Raw genomic sequence first — 21,421 nt, forward strand, 5'->3', positions numbered from 1 at the left:
ACTCGAGAGTCGGTTGGAAAAATTTTAAAACACTAAAATATCTTTCATTTCTGGCGAATTGACGAACTGACTAAGCTGATAAAGCCGGGCTGTAACAATATAACTCTTACCCTCACCACACACACACACACACACACACACACACACACACACACACACACACACACACACACACACACACACACACACACACACACACACACACACTAATATACACTCTCTGACACACACACAGTCACTCACACAGATATAGTCTTGCAAGTTTTTAAACTATCCAAACTATACCAAAAAAATCATGAGTCAAATCTTTCGCAAAAAAACAAAAAACAAAAATAAAAAAAACTTGTTTGCTTGCACGTCAATTAGTCTCTGACAACCAGTTTTCTTCCGAGCATTTACGCTAGTTCTATATCGCAAGAGATTGTGAATTATTTACTATGAATAACTGTTTCGGGAATTTAAAAACAAAAGAGTATTTTATATCATTGCTCCCCAACAAACATTACCTCCCTTGAAAGCCACAAAAATATCCGGATATCAAATTTTATTTTCTGTCCCAGATTATATGTTGTTATCCTATTTTAGTTATTGATATTTTATGTACAGTGTGGAACGATAAAATTATCGCGCTAGAAAAGACAACATGATACAATTTCCGTTTGATGAAAACCAGTTTTGTCTTTTTTTACTGCAGACCATCTACTAGTTGGTCAGTTGTGTACAAATCCTAAGAGCGATAGGAGCCTTCTATCATGTCTGAAGGTGACCCAATGTTCAACGAGCGAAATCGGAGATGCGTCGTTGTACAACTCTTGCTCTTTACCAATCCAAGTTATGACAACAAGACCAGTGCAAACACGGACGGTTCAACGCTTGAGGACGCATCTCAACGAAGTTTCCGGTCACAGTTATGGTCTTTGGTGTTGTTTCAAGTGAAGCCCACATCATGCCACATCACATCTTCGAAGTCGACTGGAAAGTTAACACCAAAGTGTACCTGGATGTGCTGAAGAGTGTGGTTATACCTTGGTGTAATCATGTGGCCGTTGGCAGACCCTGGGTGTGGCAGCAGAACTCGGCCCTGCCCATAAATCTAAAGCGACCCAATCTTGGCGTCAGAAGGAGTGCTATGAGTTTGTACCCGTCTCTCACTGGCCCTTCTCCTACTCCGACATACTGGCCCGCGCGCCCTCCGGGGCCCGGGTGACAAGATCAATGTGTAGTACTTGTTCCGACAGGTACTGCAAGCAAAGACCAGATGTGGGGGAAACCCCACATGCCTGACCTTTAACCAGCTCCCATTTCCCACCTCTCGGGAGCTGGTCCCCTTTTTCCCTTCCCCCTCCCTTAACTCCTCACATTAAAAATCGGCCTTGTGCCTAATTTGCTCGGTGGGGGAGCAAATAAATACCCTCTGCTACTCCGACATGAGCCTGCTGGATTACTCCGTTTGGTCGTACGTCGAGAACATTACCAACATGACTTCCCACAACACCAAAGTCGACCTGATCGCCACAATTCACCGAGTATTCGCCGAGATCCCGCCAGCGTTAGTGGAAAAGGCATGCTCCAAGTTGCGGCCCGACATCAAGGCGGTGATTAAGGCTGAAGGCGGCTACATTGAATAGATATCAGTTCTCCTATATAATTAAGTTCACTGAATTGATTTTTACAATAAAAGTTTTAAAATGATGAACTTAACCGAGAAAAAAAAGGAAACTTTAATATTATTATTTTTTTTTTTAGAAAATTAAGGCATTTAGACTAGCACATTGATGTATAGAGAGGTGATTTATAAATTATTTTTACATTTTGTTACGCCATTTTTGAATTTTTATCATTGCAACTTCCCTCCCAATTTTCAGATTTTGTAATTATGCCCATCTGCCTTTATTTTCTCTTAGAATTGATAAGTGCTTTTTCTTCTGACGAGTTAAGGGTGGAATAAATTCAAGAATTGACATAATAATTACATGACTGATTCTGCGTTACGAAACAGGCGCTGTCATGAATTGTGCATGTCAAGGTACCTAAAGAAATAAACGGCAAGATTGTCAACGTATTTGGAATATAGACTTTTGTCATTTATATATCACCTCTCTAAGGTCATCCTCGTTATTGCAAAAGTATCACTTCAATGGCGTTCTTTTTTCAAATTTAATTCATATCACCTAAATAGATTGCTCGCCTGCCCTTTGTTAGGGTTTCTTGATATAAGGTTTTACAAATATAGGTCACTACGAACACCATCTCCTTTAGATATATCGATGACGTCCTAATTTTCTTTCACAAAGAAACGAAAATACTAAACGTATAAGGGTCAACGAGTGTACAGTAGTCAATGGGATAATATCGTAGTAATCGTTAGTAGTGAAAATGTAATAAATTGGATTATTAAAGGGAATGGCTGATCAAGAATTTGTTTACATTGGACTTGAAGACGACCTAATTGTAGTCAGCTAGAAAGCAGGCAAAGAGAGTTCCACAGGTGTGCAGTTCTAGGTGTCACTCTACATGCGGTAAAACCACAAAATGTCCGTTTAAAACAGATTTTAATAATTCCATGTCGTAGATAATCATTAGGACTAGGACAACAGCATATTCTTTTCATTGCTTTGACTCTCGAGTGTGTATCCGTTGATATCTTATATGCTTTTTTTATAGAGCGATGTGGTTCTCGGTTGATTAACTGTGCCTAACTGTGTAGGATATATACAGGATATATACTTGAGAGCCAAAACAATGAAATGAATGTACTGTTGTCATAGCCCTAATGACCATCCTTTAAAACAAAAACACTCTAGCTTAGCAAGAAGGGCGGAGACCAGCAAACATGTTTACGTAAATTACTGTTTCCATCACCAACACGACACAAGAAAATCATGCTTTATAATAAGTCCAAAGATTAAAGTATAAACATTTTCGAATACATATTAAATACATTTTAAACGCCCGAGAAAATACACCCTGCCTTTTCTACACTTTAAAAATAAAACCGATCAATCTTTCTTTTTCCATCCAGGTTTATTACGTTAACTGCTAACACAACCCAATTCAAATTTTACAAATATTGTTTAAAAACTACATATATATTTACGTTACACATAATAAAAGATTTGAACATATCAGAAATCACTACAGTATTCTTAACCACTGGAACATGTATGCACATAAGAACTAGTAATGACTCTAACACTTGCCGACATGGTTAAAACTCAGCGCTCGCTCACGAAAATTTGAAGACAATAAGTCCATAAAAGTAAGTGACAATGAAACGCTTTAATCTCACACATGCAAATCTTAGACCACAAATTTAATTTTCGGGTAATCTAAACCATATATATTTCTAGTCTGTTACGATAGTATTAATATTATTAATTTATTATAATGCTTAATACAATGTTGCAATTCTTGCTATAAGTTTAAAACCCAATAGTGGTGGGATCCATCTACCGCACAAGTAGATATCTCACTCCTGATGCAATTCTCTACCTATATAAAAGCCAGGTACACCCAACGGTGGAGTACTGTTGCCATATCTGGGCAGGAACTACTAGAAGCAGCTTATCTTGCCTTGACAGAGTCCAAAATAGACTTCGAAGCTTAGTGGGGGATGCCCTTTTCACTTCCCTGCAACCCCTTTCTCACTGAAGAGACGTTGCGAGCCTGTCTCTGTTTTATCGTTATTTTCATGGCAAGTGCTCGTCTGAGCACCAATCTATATTCTCCTCTCGCCAAACTTTCACGAAAAACACTCGCCTAGCCCGAACCACTATCAATAACTTCCCAAACTCTTTATCTGTGCCTAAACCTTAATGTAGATTCCATGAACAAAGTTTCTTTCTCAGAAATTCACGCGTGTGGCACTCTCTTTTGATTGCCTGCTTTCCAGTTGACTACAATCTGATTGTCTTCAAGTCCAATGTAAACAAGTTCATGATGAACCATCCCCCTAAGTAATCCAATGTACAAAATTCCCACTACTTATGTTTACTACGCTATAATGACATTGACTAATGTATACCCATTAATACTTATCCTCGAGTGCTCTCGGGGCCTTGATAAGTGGTGATTCCTGTGTAAAAAAAGTATTTTTTTTCCATTTAACAGTAGTAGCTGTAATAGTAGAAGCAACTGTAATAAAAGTTAGTAAGCTAAGTCTAAACAGATGTTTCTGACAAAGGGTAAAAAATTTTCTAGATCAGAATCCATTCCATCTAACACTCATCGTTAGCAAGTTTTGACCTTGAAGTTGTATTTTAGCTCATTAAACCAAGTGGCTCCATGCCTTGTATGGAGCGATTTCCATGAAAAATGAAAAATGATGACTGAATTTTTAACAAATGTTAGTAGCTTTACTTTAAAAATGTACACTTTTCTTTTGTTTGGCACACAGTACTCTATAAACGCATATACACACACATCCCTCTCTCTCTCCATCTCCATATATATATTTCTTGTTTATTTTTAATAATAAATACGGTTAAATCGCGGCTTCGCCTCGAAGCTCGTTTTACTTAGAAAAACGGCAATATTTTATTTGGACGTATACAATATTTTTACTTCATTTTTTTTCATCATTTTTAAAAAATTAATCTATGTACAAGCTGTGTCTAGGAATCGAACTCCGGACCATGTGCATCACAGTGCGGCTTGTTAGCCGTTACGCTTTGAATTCCTAGACGATTTTACTGTTTATTTTTATCGTTTATAAACTTTAGTTTCTTGTTGATTTTAAGAATATATACATATATATATATATATATTTTATATATATATATATATATATATATATATATATATATATATATATATATATATATATATATATAAAGAAAATTACCCACTCCATAGAAAATAGACACCCCACAAACCGTTAAAATAAATTACCACGCGGCAACAATATTTAACCATAATACATATACCCCTTAATCTCAATACTATGTTGAAGACCATATATATTCTTATATATCATACTATTTATAATAAGCTTTTCCTTATTTATTTAGAATTCAATAAAGCTTCCCCCAACATTCTATAATTCCTCCTAATCTTTTCCATCCCTAATGAACCTTACGCTAGACGCCGCATCTTCCCCATGCTATCTAGCACCTTATCTACTCTTCTGATGAGAAGCATAAGGCTTCGAAATGCCCTGGCATAAAGAGTCCCTTCTTTCCCCTAAATTTTTCCTGTATTCCATTACTCAATAAATGATCCACTCTATATCTACCAATATGTAGTTTTGTGTCTACATTTCATACTCTTGTTGTCCTATTGTATAAGCTCCAATAATTATTGTTGAGCTTGGCATTATCCGGATAATCTCCTTTTGTGGAATTGATCTTTCTCTTTTCCTTTTACATTAAGCTATATATAAAGAAATATATATATATGTACATATATATATATATAAAGAAATATATATATATATGTACATATATATATATATATATAAAGAAATATATATATATATATATGTATATATATATAAAAAAAATATATATATATATATATATATAAAGAAATATATATATGTACATATATATATATATAAAGAAATATATATATATATATATATATAAAGAAATATATATATATATATATATATAAAGAAATATATATATGTACATATATATATATATATATATATATATATATATATAAAGAAATATATATATATGTACATATATATATATATATAAATATATAGTCTAATCCCGACATTTACCTTTCTCGCCCGGATAAAGGATCGGGCGTTGTTATACTTAACAAAACGGATTATATCTCCAAAATGTTACAAATCTTGGACGATAAAAGTAAATTTCTCCGTTTGGGTGACTTAAGCCATGATGATACTTTTCGTATGGAAATAAAAATCCAGAAAAGATTTCTTCAACTTCATAAAAGCGGATTTATTTCTAAGGAGATTTATGATAGAATCCGACCCATCGGTTCTCAAAGGCCTAGAATGTACGGTTTACCCAAGGTCCATAAACCCAACATTCCTTTGAGACCCATTTTATCTATGTTGGGTTCTGCACAACACGAACTTGGTAAATGGCTAGTTGACCTTCTTAAACCTGTGCTTTCTTTTTATTCGGTCCATTGTATCCCTGATTCTTTTCAATTCGTATCCAAGATACAAAAATTGCCTTTATCTAAAAATACCGAGTTCTTGGCCGCCTTTGACATTAATAGTCTCTTTACTAATATACCTTTGGATGAAACCATTGGTATTTGTGCTGACTATCTGTACCGTGGCCCCTTAAAATCTCCACAACTTCCTGAACGAATTTTCATTGAACTAATGGAACTTGCTACTAAATCAGTCTCCTTTAGTTTCAACAATATTATGTACCGTCAAATTGATGGGATATCAATGGGCAGCCCTCTTGGTCCTTCGTTAGCCAACATTTTCGTTGGATTTTTGGAAAACGAATTATTTTCCAAAATTACTAAGCCAGCATTCTACACACGTTACGTTGATGATACTTTTGCATGCTTTCCCTCTCGGAGCGAAGCTGAACAGTTTCTTCGTCTTCTTTGCAACCTGCATCCATCTTTACAATTTACTATGGAGGTTGAAGACTGTAACTCTCTCCCATTCCTCGACGTTCGTGTTTCTAAAGTTGGTACTACGTTTGAGACCTCTGTTTATAGAAAACCTACATTTACAGGGCTCTATCTTAATTGGTTTTCTTTTGCCCCTCAGTCTAGAAAAATAAACCTCATTAGCGCTCTTACGCATCGTGCACTTATGATTTGTTCACCAAACCGTCTTGATACGGAACTTGGTGAAATCATAAATATTTTTCTTAATAATGGATATCCCATTAATATAATAAAATCTACTATTGAACGTAAAATTACTACATTTAATAGCGGTAAACATATTGGTCCATCACGGTGTCCCATTTATTTAAAATTACCATGGTTGGGTCCTGATGGCCTACATATTGTTAAAAGGATTTCTTCTGTTACTCAACGGTGTTTTCCAGCTACTATGCTTCGAGTAGTTTACACAACTCGAACCTTTTTCTCTTCTTTTCGTAAAGATGTTTTGCCAACCATTCAAAAGAACTCTGTTGTTTATAAATTCGTCTGTCAGTGTGGAGCTGACTACGTTGGCAAAACGTCCCAAAGATTAGAAATGAGAATATCCCAACATATCCCTCGGGATATTCGACTACACCAGGTTTTGAGAGCATCCGGGCATTCCCAGGCTCATGAGTCTGCCATTGGCGATCACTTGTTGAGTATAAATAGGTGTGCCGATCAATATTCCGATGGGTGGTTTTCTGTTTTATACAGTGCTAGGTCGAACTATCACCTCAATATCATTGAGGCGTTAGTTATTAACAACTCTCGACCTAGCCTGTGTAGACAAAAGATTCTTAGACATCAGTTGGAGATATTCATTGATTTAAAACCACCTGAACAGTGAGAATTTTAATTTTTTTTTTTTTTTTTTTTTTTTTTTTTCTCTCACTGTTCTTCCAACTGCAACCAAAATTCCCCACTTCCCTCATTCGTTTTTCTTAGTTTTTAATCTATCATTCTGACGTCTCCTCTTAGAGGGTCAGACGATAAGGCCTTAAGGAAAAAAAAAAAAAAAAAAAAATTTTATTTTCATCTGCCCATTTCTTGTTTTTTGGTATTTAGATTAAATGATGTTTCCTCTAAAATTTATCCTTCCATTCTGTTGTACCAAAAATTTACTTACATATTTTCGAGGTCGGTACAACTCACAATTTATCAAAACGTTAAACAAGGTTATACGTATTAAAAATAAGTTAATCGTTTTGAAGTGTAGGATGGAATTTCTAAAATCTTGCCGCCTTAATCATGTTGCTCCCGGCTATATCTGCCATCGTATTTCGAAAATTAAATGTAGAAATACATTGGCAGTTCAACGTGTTTTTCTACAAGATGAAATCCTGTTTAATTCTGATACATATAATTCGTTACGTAGTAAACACCTTTTTCTTTGGGCCATGGTTTGGAAAGAATTATCTTTCTTTGATAAACTCCGTTTTTCTAGGTTTTTATCCATCGGTGATAAATTTACCCGTATTAAATGTACTTCTTCTTATGATAAATATTTAAAAAATTTAATTACTAAGAAGTTTGGGATTATAACAAATTTGGATAAACATATATTTAATTATTCTTCTCATGTTTTGTCCAATACAGAAGAATTTGTTTTATCTGCTGGCTTACAATTCTGCATTCCTCCCCCTTCTGTTGATCAAATCGCAGTATTTAGTGAAATTGAATTATTGTATACTCAATTAAAACACCATTCGCCTATCTCTACTGATGAATTAACTAGTGTTAAAATTCAGTTGGGCGAATTAGGTCGGAGGTTTTCTGCCATAAATACTAAATCTAGTGATTTTGTGTGGCAAAAAAATCATTTTGAAGCGGCACAATTAATTAGGTCTAATCCCGACATTTACCTTTCTCGCCCGGATAAAGGATCGGGCGTTGTTATACTTAACAAAACGGATTATATCTCCAAAATGTTACAAATCTTGGACGATAAAAGTAAATTTCTCCGTTTGGGTGACTTAAGCCATGATGATACTTTTCGTATGGAAATAAAAATCCAGAAAAGATTTCTTCAACTTCATAAAAGCGGATTTATTTCTAAGGAGATTTATGATAGAATCCGACCCATCGGTTCTCAAAGGCCTAGAATGTACGGTTTACCCAAGGTCCATAAACCCAACATTCCTTTGAGACCCATTTTATCTATGTTGGGTTCTGCACAACACGAACTTGGTAAATGGCTAGTTGACCTTCTTAAACCTGTGCTTTCTTTTTATTCGGTCCATTGTATCCCTGATTCTTTTCAATTCGTATCCAAGATACAAAAATTGCCTTTATCTAAAAATACCGAGTTCTTGGCCTCCTTTGACATTAATAGTCTCTTTACTAATATACCTTTGGATGAAACCATTGGTATTTGTGCTGACTATCTGTACCGTGGCCCCTTAAAATCTCCACAACTTCCTGAACGAATTTTCATTGAACTAATGGAACTTGCTACTAAATCAGTCTCCTTTAGTTTCAACAATATTATGTACCGTCAAATTGATGGGATATCAATGGGCAGCCCTCTTGGTCCTTCGTTAGCCAACATTTTCGTTGGATTTTTGGAAAACGAATTATTTTCCAAAATTACTAAGCCAGCATTCTACACACGTTACGTTGATGATACTTTTGCATGCTTTCCCTCTCGGAGCGAAGCTGAACAGTTTCTTCGTCTTCTTTGCAACCTGCATCCATCTTTACAATTTACTATGGAGGTTGAAGACTGTAACTCTCTCCCATTCCTCGACGTTCGTGTTTCTAAAGTTGGTACTACGTTTGAGACCTCTGTTTATAGAAAACCTACATTTACAGGGCTCTATCTTAATTGGTTTTCTTTTGCCCCTCAGTCTAGAAAAATAAACCTCATTAGCGCTCTTACGCATCGTGCACTTATGATTTGTTCACCAAACCGTCTTGATACGGAACTTGGTGAAATCATAAATATTTTTCTTAATAATGGATATCCCATTAATATAATAAAATCTACTATTGAACGTAAAATTACTACATTTAATAGCGGTAAACATATTGGTCCATCACGGTGTCCCATTTATTTAAAATTACCATGGTTGGGTCCTGATGGCCTACATATTGTTAAAAGGATTTCTTCTGTTACTCAACGGTGTTTTCCAGCTACTATGCTTCGAGTAGTTTACACAACTCGAACCTTTTTCTCTTCTTTTCGTAAAGATGTTTTGCCAACCATTCAAAAGAACTCTGTTGTTTATAAATTCGTCTGTCAGTGTGGAGCTGACTACGTTGGCAAAACGTCCCAAAGATTAGAAATGAGAATATCCCAACATATCCCTCGGGATATTCGACTACACCAGGTTTTGAGAGCATCCGGGCATTCCCAGGCTCATGAGTCTGCCATTGGCGATCACTTGTTGAGTATAAATAGGTGTGCCGATCAATATTCCGATGGGTGGTTTTCTGTTTTATACAGTGCTAGGTCGAACTATCACCTCAATATCATTGAGGCGTTAGTTATTAACAACTCTCGACCTAGCCTGTGTAGACAAAAGATTCTTAGACATCAGTTGGAGATATTCATTGATTTAAAACCACCTGAACAGTGAGAATTTTAATTTTTTTTTTTTTTTTTTTTTTTTTCTCTCACTGTTCTTCCAACTGCAACCAAAATTCCCCACTTCCCTCATTCGTTTTTCTTAGTTTTTAATCTATCATTCTGACGTCTCCTCTTAGAGGGTCAGACGATAAGGCCTTAAGGAAAAAAAAAAAAAAAATTTTATTTTCATCTGCCCATTTCTTGTTTTTTGGTATTTAGATTAAATGATGTTTCCTCTAAAATTTATCCTTCCATTCTGTTGTACCAAAAATTTACGTACATATATATATATATAAAGAAATATATATATGTACATATATATATATATATATAAAGAAATATATATATGTACATATATATATATAAAGAAATATATATATGTACATATATATATAAAGAAATATATATATGTACATATATATATATATAAAGAAATATATATATGTACATATATATATAAAGAAATATATATATGTACATATATATATAAAGAAATATATATATGTACATATATATATATAAAAAGAAATATATATATGTACATGTATATATATAAAGAAATATATATATGTACATATATATATATATATAAAGAAAAATATATATACGTACATATATATATATAAAGAAATATATATATATGTACATATATATATCTAAAGAAATATATATATATGTACATATATATATCTATAAAGAAATATATATATGTACATATATAAAGAAATATATATATGTACTTATATACATATATATACATACATATATATATATACATATATATACATATACATACATATATATACATATATATATACACATATATATGTATATATACATATATATACGTATATATATTCATACGTACATATATACATACATATGTGTATATACATATATACATACATATGTGTATATACATATATACATACATATGTCTATATACATATATACATACATATGTGTACATACATATATACATACATATAATTACATACATATATACATATATGTACATACATATATATATACATACATACATATATATACATATATATACATATATATATATATATATGTATATGTACATACATATATATACATATTTACATACGTATGGGTACGTACATATATACATACATATATGTACATATATACATACAAATATGTACATATATATACACACATACATATATACATATATGTACATACATATACATATATATATATACATATATGTATGTATAGAGTGAGCCAAACGTAGGTGGACAGTAAAAACCCCCCTTTAATTTAGAGATCACATATGCGTACAACTATATGTAATAAGACGATTGAATGTTCTTTATCAACGCAAGTGCTCAAACTGTTTTCCTGATTCACACAGCTTTGAAGCTTGCCTCTTATGCTTCAACAAGCATTCTTCTACTTTTGGGTCACCTTGTATATATACATATATAGATATACATAACTTGATTGGCGTGTCTATATAGTTTCAGTCTGTATTTTATTGTTATATAATCCGCTTGAATATGTATATGTAATTAATAACTGGTTCCTATTTTATTATCAGGAAAGAACAGAAGGGAAGAAGAAAGTCTACGCGATTGCCGATGGTACGTCATTACGTCTCGTTTCTCCCATATGAATTTCAAACGATAACCACATGGTTTGCTTCTGTTATGCGCTTGAATAATTCATGTGACGTGATCTCAAATTTGTTAACGAAAAGCAAACAAACATTTAAATCTTTCCTCCGTTAATTACAAAGTTGTAAGCGAATGAATAATTTTCTACCTGCGCAAAAAAAAAAAAAAAATGGTAAACAATAACTGGCATTCTCTAAGTTGCGGCCATTGCATCTGCGATGAAAATGCCATTTTCAAATTTTTGCGTGACAGACCGACCGAATGACAGACCGATCGTTACAAAGGACTGACGGTGCCTTTTACATAGGTTTATTCACATCTCCCAAATTGAAATACGATCTAGGAATAAAATGCTATTGCTATCAAAATGTGTCAGACAGCCCGGACAAAATGCTATTTCAAAATTAAGCGTGATAAACAGACCAAACTGAGAGAATGTTTATTCATTTATTTATTGCGGGCTATTATCTTCATATTTTAGTCGTTGGCCGTGGCGCAGTGGATAGAGACGTTGAATCTCCACGGTTCCATGTGAGCATTGTCTGAAGTCAGCGGTTTCAATCCTACCCAAAAGCCGGCCAGAGGCTTACTTGGCCCAAAACCTGGTGAGACGAAAAACAACTATGGAAGACAGTAATTGCTGAGAATGAAGTTAGAGATTCAGAGTTCCTATCTCGTCGCGGTTATCCCCTGACGAAGGCCAGAGGAATAGTTGGCTGAAGAGTCGTGAAACAACAACAACAACTAAAAGATGAGGCTAATAGTCCGCAATAAAATAACTGATAAATAACACTCATCTCAATAAACATTCCGAATAATTAAATATATGAGAACATGTTTAAATAACATTTTCTCATATATCATTTAATTATTATTAATCTGATTATGACCAACTAAAGGAGACACAGACAGATCGATGGACAGTCGAACAGGGCCTTTATAAAACATAAATTCGAAGAAGGATGTTTAGCTTTTTTTTTAATTGAGGGCCGTTGGGAGTTACCGCTTATCAAGGCCCGGAAGCCACTCTAGGATAAGGTTTAATAAGTGTTACGTAGATGGTGAGAGAACACGATCAGTAATGGTGGAACTAGAGTAGGGCTTGATTATTTAAGAGGAAAGCTGAACAAGTAGTTATTTACATTAGATTTGAAAATAATCATGTTATAGTAAACTGGGAAGCAGCTCCACGGTATTGTGCTCCACCGACGTACAATTCTAGTAAAGAAACTCTGTCCATTGAATTTTCATTTAGTTTTAGGCAGAGATAGAGGACGAAGAAAATTGTTGATCGTAGTTTTAGCTAGACGAACATTTATTTTATGTCTTTTGGACAAGGAAATCACAACTTATTAAGGTCCAGACACCACTCGAGGATAAGGGTAAAAGAGTATATAGTATTCAAAGAGGTAATATCATAGTAATCGTTAGAAGTTTAAATTTGGTAAATTGAATTACTTAAGCGGATGGTTCATCAAGAACTTGTTTACGTTGGACTTGAAGACGACCATATTATAGCCAACTGGAAATCAAGCATACGGAAGAGAGTTCCATTGATGTACAGTCCTAAGAAAGAAACTTTGTTCATGGAATTTACGTTTAGGTTAAGGAACAGATAAAGAGTGGGGGAAATTAGTGATAGTGGTTTCAGATTTACGAGTGTTTTTCTCATGAATATTTGCCGAAGGGGGGGCAATAGATTGGAGCTCAGACCAGCACTTGCCATGAAAATTACGATAAAGCAGAGACAAACTCGCAACATCTTTTCTGTGAGAAAGAGGTTACAGGGAAGAGAAAAATGCATCCCCCACTATGCTACGAAGTCTATTTGAACTTTGTCAAGGCAGGATAAACTGCTTCTAGTAGCTCCTGCCTAGATGTGGCAACAATAATCCATCCTTGGACGTATTTGGCTCTTATATAGGTAGAGAATTTCATCAGCAGCTTTGGATTATTTGTTTTATTCGGACTAGTGTTCTCATATTCAGTAATATTTGCACAATGTTTCGACCGATATAACCCCTGATCTTCCTCAGATCTATCTTATTGAATTCGGGGTTCTTTCTGTTGAGCCTGGAAATCTTTGTCGAAATGGGGGATCTGCAGAGAATTTCGAAGGAGTAAAACGAAGTCTAATTTGCTTGGATATGTAAGAAGTTGATTTTAGAAAGTGGTGCCAATGCAGTTTTGGTTGAACACACAATTTGATACGACATAACAGTAGACTTATAGAACAACAATATGGAAGAATTCAATAATTTTCAATAAAAACGTTATTTATCATTGTACTGCATCAAATCAAGAGGGTATAGCAAATTTTTGTTGTGGTTCAAATATTGAAAGAAGAACGAGAAGATTTTGGAACAGTGAAATAAAAAATATATTAACAGATAACGCAGAAATGTATATTGGTTGAATGGGACTCCGCTGAACTGGAAGCACAAAGTAAGGTTACGACCAACTCACACTGAGTCTCTGAACTCACCCTTCGCCCTGCGGGGCCTGGGAAACCAAAGTTCAAGCAAAGACCATTGCTCTTGTAGCAACCAGTTATTGATCAATGTAGGGGAAACCCTTCATACCAATTATCACTATTCAGCTCCCCTACTCCCCGGGGAGATTGTCCCCATTTCCTCTTCACTCTCCACATTAAAAAAAGGCCTTGTGCCTAATTTGCTCAGTGGGGAAGCAAATAAATCCAGCAATCAGTTATTGGTCAATGTAGAGAAAACCCTTCATACCAATTCTCACTCCAGCCCCCCCTACTCTCCAGGAGCTGGTCCTCATTTCCCCTTCGCTCCCCACATTAAAAAACGCCCTTGTGGCTAATTTGCTCAATGGGGAAGCAAATAATAAATCCAGCAATCAGTTATTGGTCAATGTAGAGAAAACCCTTCATACCAATTCTCACTCCAGCCCCCCCCCACTCTCCGGGAGATGGTCCCCATTTCCTCTTCACTCTCCACATTAAAAAAAGGCCTTGTGCCTAATTTACTCAGTGGGGAAGCAAATAAATCCAGCAATCAGTTATTGGTCAATGTAGAGGAAACCCTTCATACCAATACTCACTCCAGCCCCCCCCTCCCCTACTCTCCAGGAGCTGGTCCCCATTCCCCTTCACTCCCCACATTAAAAACGGCCTTGTGCCTAATTTGTTCAGTGGGGAAGCAAATAAATCCAGCAACTCTCACTGAGTCTCAGGTCAAGACGGCTCGATAGCAGAAACTGGTTAACGAAAATGACGTCAGGAATAGTCCATCGTTAGAATCTGTAGGGGTGGCACCATAAAAATGTTCATATTTTACCATTATTATCATTTAGAGTAGTTTTTCGGGGCATATCTTCATTTCAAAAAGAAATCTACATTCAACTCGGACAATATTTTAGTAATGAAATCGAAAAGAAAAATTAATTAGAAAGAACTTTATTTAATTGGAAAATTTTCGCCTGCTGGCGTCATCATTTTAATAAAATCATTTTTTTCACACGAAATGTAAAAATATGATTTCTATTAAGGCAAAGATAGCCAAAGGCAAGACGAAAAGTAAGCAGCTTGAAAAAGATTAGGAGTAAAAGAAGAGGAAAAGATGTGAAGGGGGAAGTTTAAGAAAAAAGAAGAATGGGGAAAAAAGAGTAGTACGAAGAGATAAAGAGTGGGGATAGGATGAGGAGAAGAAGAAGTAGAAGAAGAAGTGGGGGAGGAGGAATAAAGAAGGAGTAAGAGGGTACTGCGACTTTTAAAAGCCGATATTAAGACAACAAAGTCCTATATTTAGAAAAGTGGGTCTTTAGTTTCATTTTACTTTAATCGAAATTCTCAGAAATCAAGCCCCCCCCCCTTCTTGGGGCTAACACCTGATATCTATACGGGACAAGTAGATATTCGAATATTTCATTAAAGTTCTCGTTTACATTCTAAACTTAGGAAAAGTTGAGAACATAATTTCCCTCTCCCCAATTGACCATTTATTAGGTTTGTGCAAAAATAATGTCGTTTTTTTTACGTTCAACTATATATATATATACTTAATTTACTCCCATAAAATTAATTTACGAAAGTATAAATTTATGCGTAAACTTTAAGTATTTACTTCAAAAGTGCTCAATATGTAGGTAGAGCTAGTTAGTAAGTTATGAAATATATATGTCGATTAAGCTACACTGAATATTCCGCGTTTCATCCACTCTAGGACTCTTCGGGCTTATGCGCAAATGTTGTGGTTGTCTGTCGTTTTTATATACGCACCTTCTATTGAGATTTTAGTTAGCCAATCAGCTTTCTATTATCCACCGCGCCCTTCCTATCAGCCAATGAACATGCACTTATCGGACAAAGGCCTATTTGACCTATGGTTGACCTGTTCCTTTATGTGTGCTCTATTTAGCCTGGATATCTAGTTTCTTGATCTGTTTTAAATCTAGGTTAGGGTTAAAAAAAATTAATGTTAGTTTATATATAAATATATATATATGTACATACATATATGCACATATATATATATACATATATATACACATACATATATGTGTGATCATTTATGTATATTCATATTTAATTTATTTATTTGTTTTTTTCTATTGTTTTTGTTAGTTTTAAAACTACTTTGTATCGCTATCCTAGAGTAAATTTTATTTTGAGAACACAGTTGTTTGCTATTTCTCTTCTACAGTTTAATAGATGTTGGGGTTCTTTAAAGTACAGGATAGCAAATTTTCATGAAGGCATAATCTACATGGGTCGTCTAGGTCCCTACACGTAGTAGCTTGTCTTATTATTTTCCATTCGACTACCGGCGAATGTCCGCTTTCCTTGAGTCCCCAGTATTTATTTGCTAGCGTTGTTTTCATACGGTGTTTTTTATTGTCGAATGTACTTTTGTGGTCATAATATCGACTAAAATCTCAATAGAAGATGCGTATATAAAAACGACAAACAACCACAAAAGTCGCGCATAAGCCTGAAGAGTCCTAGAGTGGATGAAACGCGGAATATTCAGTGTAGCTTAATCGACATATATATTATTTTATAACTTATATATATATATATATATATAAAATGAAAATTACAATTGAATTTACCAAAATGATCCAAGATGGTAAAATTAAAGTAAATTATAAATATTAAAGAATTGATATTTATAAAATTATCTCAGCCAGATATAAAAGCTCGATAAAACCAAATAGGAAATAGAGCTTATAATATGAGCAAACAGTTAATAAAATATGTTAACGCAATCCTCCCATAACAGACACTAATATTTCGTCTTCAATCCTCCATTTGATATAGTTACTAATCCAATACACCACTCGAGCAGCCCTTCCATCTACAATCATACAACTAATAATAATAATAATAATAATAATAATAATAATAATAAATAATAATAATGAGAATAATAATAATATTTCTCTTAACAGCTATCCTAACACTAACAACACTCATTATCCCCTCCAAAATAGTCCTCATACAGACATTGTCCCACCATTTGTTGAACACTATGAACAAAATTCAAACTATTTAACTAATACAAATCAGCAAATTAATATTAATACCAGACTTCAAGCTTTTAATAAAGTACATACATATATCGGCGCTACTTCAACATTAATTAAGAAAAGAATATCAAACCACATTTCTTCTTTTAACAACCATAATTCTAATAATAATCAAGGAACTTCTCTAACCACTTAATTAAAAAACTTAACTTTAATAATACCCCCTTCTCAATCAAATGGATCACCATAAAATAGTTAAGTCTTATACTCCAATTAATTTTCTATTTATTTCTATTATAAAAAAGTTAAGTCTTATACTCCAGGGTCTAAGTCATGTCGCCTCTGCACAACCGAACCTATAACTATAATTACTTCCCCTCAAAGTAACAATATAATAAATTCTAAAAATGAACTGATCTTTTTCTGTAAACATAAGTCCAAATTTAATTATGGCAATTTTGAAATTACATAGTTATTACTTTTACCCTTTATATAGATATAAAGGTTTTTCTTTAACTTTATCGTTTTTCGACATACTTCTTAATACTTTATGATTTAATAATCCTTTATTTTAATTCTTTATCTCTTCTTTCCATGGCCTATTTTTTATCCGCATTCTGTGTTTTATTCTTTAAACTTTCCTATCTATCTAATATATCAATCTACCCACACTTTCATATCTTGTATGTATATTTACTTAAATTTTACTATATGAATTTACTTACTTTTTTTTCTCCTGAATTTGCAGATACCGGCCATCCTTTCCCCTTAAATAATTTTTATTTTTTATTTTTATTCTTATTTTATTTTATATTTTATTTTTATTATACTTTATTTTTTTATTTATTTATTATTTATTTTCTATTTATTTATTATTTATTTATTTATTCATTTTTATTTTCCTTTTAGTGTCGTTTAACAACTCTTGCTGACATTTTTTTTAAGTGATGACCTGTACATTTCAGTTGACATATATTATTTTGCCCTATATATTTTTTCGCGCCTTTAACATTTCCTGTCTGGGTCATTTTGACTTTTGTTTCCCTTTATTTTATATTTTATATTTAACTTTATCATCTTTTTTTCTCTCTTCTTTCTCTTCCCATATCTTTTTTATTTATATTTATGTTTTGGAAGTAGAGTGAAAAGCACATCTTATTTTCTTTTATTAATATTATTGGAATCTTTTCTTTTTTCCTTGTACACATTTTTGTGAATTATTCCATGGATTTCTGCCTTTGGATTATTATGGACCATTTTCTTCCAATTACGGGATTTCCTTGGATTTTACTTGTACAAATGGAAATTCTTTTAACTTTCTTAAAGTTTTACATTTGGATTTTACCGTCACTAGATTTTTTATCTTCCACCAGACTATCCATTCATGTGTAATCACCTTTTTCTTTACCATTTTCACTCTGCTTAACTTTTTTTTGTTATCAAGTAAGATCTTTGACTTACTTGTTGTTTCATCAAATACTTCTGCATGCAAAATCCGATCCCGCATTTTGCTAATTCCCACCTTCTGATGAGAAGGAAAGCATTTCTTCGAAACTCCGCGGATTAAGGACTATCCATTTATCTAGTGTTTCCTTTTCAGATTAAATATGTTTTTAACTCATTTCAAAGTGTGTTTTAACATATTTTATTAACTGTTTGCTCATATATATATATATATATATATATATATATATATATATATATATATATATATATATATGTATATATATATATATATAAACAACATTATTTTTGCACAAACCTAATACAATATTATAGTAAAGATTTCTGGTAGTCTCTGGTCTTACTAGATTTCAGGACAAATATTTACCTAGTCTGGTGGAATATCTAGCTTCGTGCACCATTCTTCATTAAAGCCAGTGTGGGTTAGCCAGACATAGAATATCATATTTCGGCCATAAATACTATGTGATTTGTATGCTAAGTCAGAGTTTATTTGTAGGACAAAGTATGCTCTTGGTTGGTTTTCCCAACAAACCCCTGTACTAAGAGACCTTACACACGATGATAGGATCTAGTACGCATTAAATCTCTCTCCTAGACATTAAAGCTCTCTTAAAATAATTTGCATCTCTCCTAGACATTCAAGCTCTCGAAAATAGTTTGCATGCCTGAAGGCATGCAAACTATTTTCGTGAACATTCAAACTCTCTCCAATAAGCATTCAAACTCTCTCCGTAGGTATTCAAGCTTTTTTCAGTAAGCATTCAAACTTTTTTTCTGTAAGAATCCAGCTCTCTCCAGCAGACGTTCCAGCTCTCTCTGTAGACATAAATGCTCTTTCTATAAGCATTAAACGCTCAAGTAGCCATTCAAGTTCTCTCCACTAGGCATTCAAGCTCTTTCCGTTGGCATTTAAGATTTCTCCAGAAGGCATTCAAGCTCTCCCAGTAGACACTTAAGCACTTTTCGTAAGCATTCAAGCTCTTTCCATAGGCATATCGGCTCTCTCCGTAGGCATTCAGCTCTCTCCGTAGGTATTCAAGCTCTATCCAGTAGTAATACAAGCTCTTTTTGCAGGAATCCAAGTTATGCACCAAACTCTTTCCGTAGGCATTCTTCTTCTTCTTCTTCTTCTTCTTCTTCTTCTTCTTCTTCTTCTTCTTTTTTCTTCCGGTAGGCATTCAAGGTCTTTTTGTGGGCATGCAAGCATTCAAGCTATTTCCATAGGCATTCAAGCTATTTCCATAGGCATTCAAGCTCTCCCCAGAAGTACACTACACTATTTACAGACGTCAAGAATAGTATGTTGCAGAAAGTTTATCATTCGTCGTCTGCCTATGTATAATGCTTAGAAGAGGTCATATGGTTAAAGGGTAGATCCCCATCATATCACAACAGATGGGAAGAGGGAGGGGAATAACACGAGAAGAGAATAAGGATCTGACGCTTTAAAACGAGAAGAATAAGAAAAATGTGAGGAAGGAGGAGTTAAAGGAGAAAATGAAGATGATTGATAATTTTAACTCGTGACGGACCAACCAAACGTGGACGCATCTACACAAGTAAATAAATTGGAAATTTTCTTAAAAATTGATTATAGAATTTTATCCCGGAAATTTTATCAATAAAACATTATTATATTCGAAATTTCAAATTCTGATTTCTATTGAAGCAAACAGAGCCAGAGAGACTGCGGCAGAGACAGGACGAGAGGCGGCGATGACAACAACAGTGACTCAACAAATAAAAGAGGAAATAAAACCATTAGATATGAACGGTAAGTACAAAAAAAAAAAAAGAAAAGAAAAGAGAAAAGTATCGAAAAAAAAATGATAGCCAATAATTGTATGTTTGTTTTTATTGTCACTCGGTAATTTAATTTTTTTTATTAAACCTCTACTATTATATAAAGTAACTTTGTGTGTGTAAATACCGAAACGGCTGAGCTTATCTTTTGCGAATTTCACCCAAAGATAATTTATATATCTGGCAGTGTTCTTAGATATGTTTTGTACAGAAACTCATACAATAAATATCGAAAATCGAAAAAATCCGATCTAGAAATAGTTTTCCGCTCATTCTAAAGGGGAATATTTTACGTTAAACCGACCAAAGGGAGATAATAAAATTTCGGCAAAGTATTGTTTCTAAAAAAAATCCCAGATTTATTACAGTCTGGAAATATTGATTAATAATAGATCATTCGATTACGGATCGAATGATCTGTTGTACCTCACATTTTATTTTATCTTACTTCTTAATGAGTTCAATGTACGACAAAAAAGAAATACCATTTAAAATCACCGCAAATCATTTCTTCCTTTGCATATTTTAAAACTAAACATTAGTCAGAAGTGAATACTAGCTGACGTGGTATTGTAAACAGACACAGACGGAATTTGATGAACGACATTATCATCATTATTTATTCGCGAATCAGTCCACCTGGTAAATTATTTCTCGTAATATATAATAATCAATAGAGGATTGATTCTATGATAATGCAATAAAAAAATCATGTTTAAGCGTATTGTACGACGGGCTGTCAGCTAGTTGCTACTAAATGTGAATTGTCTGCAGTCGTTTTGTGAAGAGATAGCCTTGCGACAGGGAACACCACCTGCAGCGCGGACTGAACAAACTAGAT

The 21,421-nt window shown here is 33.8% G+C and overlaps 1 protein-coding gene across 1 annotated transcript in view; it reads left to right on the plus strand.

Annotated features, from left to right (window-relative positions):
* The first annotated feature begins 1,478 nt into the window (after positions 1-1,478).
* LOC145286390 (uncharacterized) overlaps positions 1,479-21,421 on the plus strand; it is a 44,937-nt gene continuing 24,994 nt past the window's right edge. Inside the window, exons 1-3 of the mRNA XM_080135317.1 lie at positions 1,479-1,595; positions 11,739-11,781; positions 20,447-20,551. Of these exons, the coding sequence (XP_079991443.1) occupies positions 1,479-1,595; positions 11,739-11,781; positions 20,447-20,551 (265 nt within the window). The remainder of the gene's footprint in view (positions 1,596-11,738; positions 11,782-20,446; positions 20,552-21,421) is intronic.

The sequence above is a fragment of the Euprymna scolopes genome, chromosome 10 (assembly GCF_053919585.1).
Source record: "Euprymna scolopes isolate OS-2025 chromosome 10, ASM5391958v1, whole genome shotgun sequence".
Lineage (NCBI taxonomy): Eukaryota > Metazoa > Mollusca > Cephalopoda > Sepiida > Sepiolidae > Euprymna > Euprymna scolopes.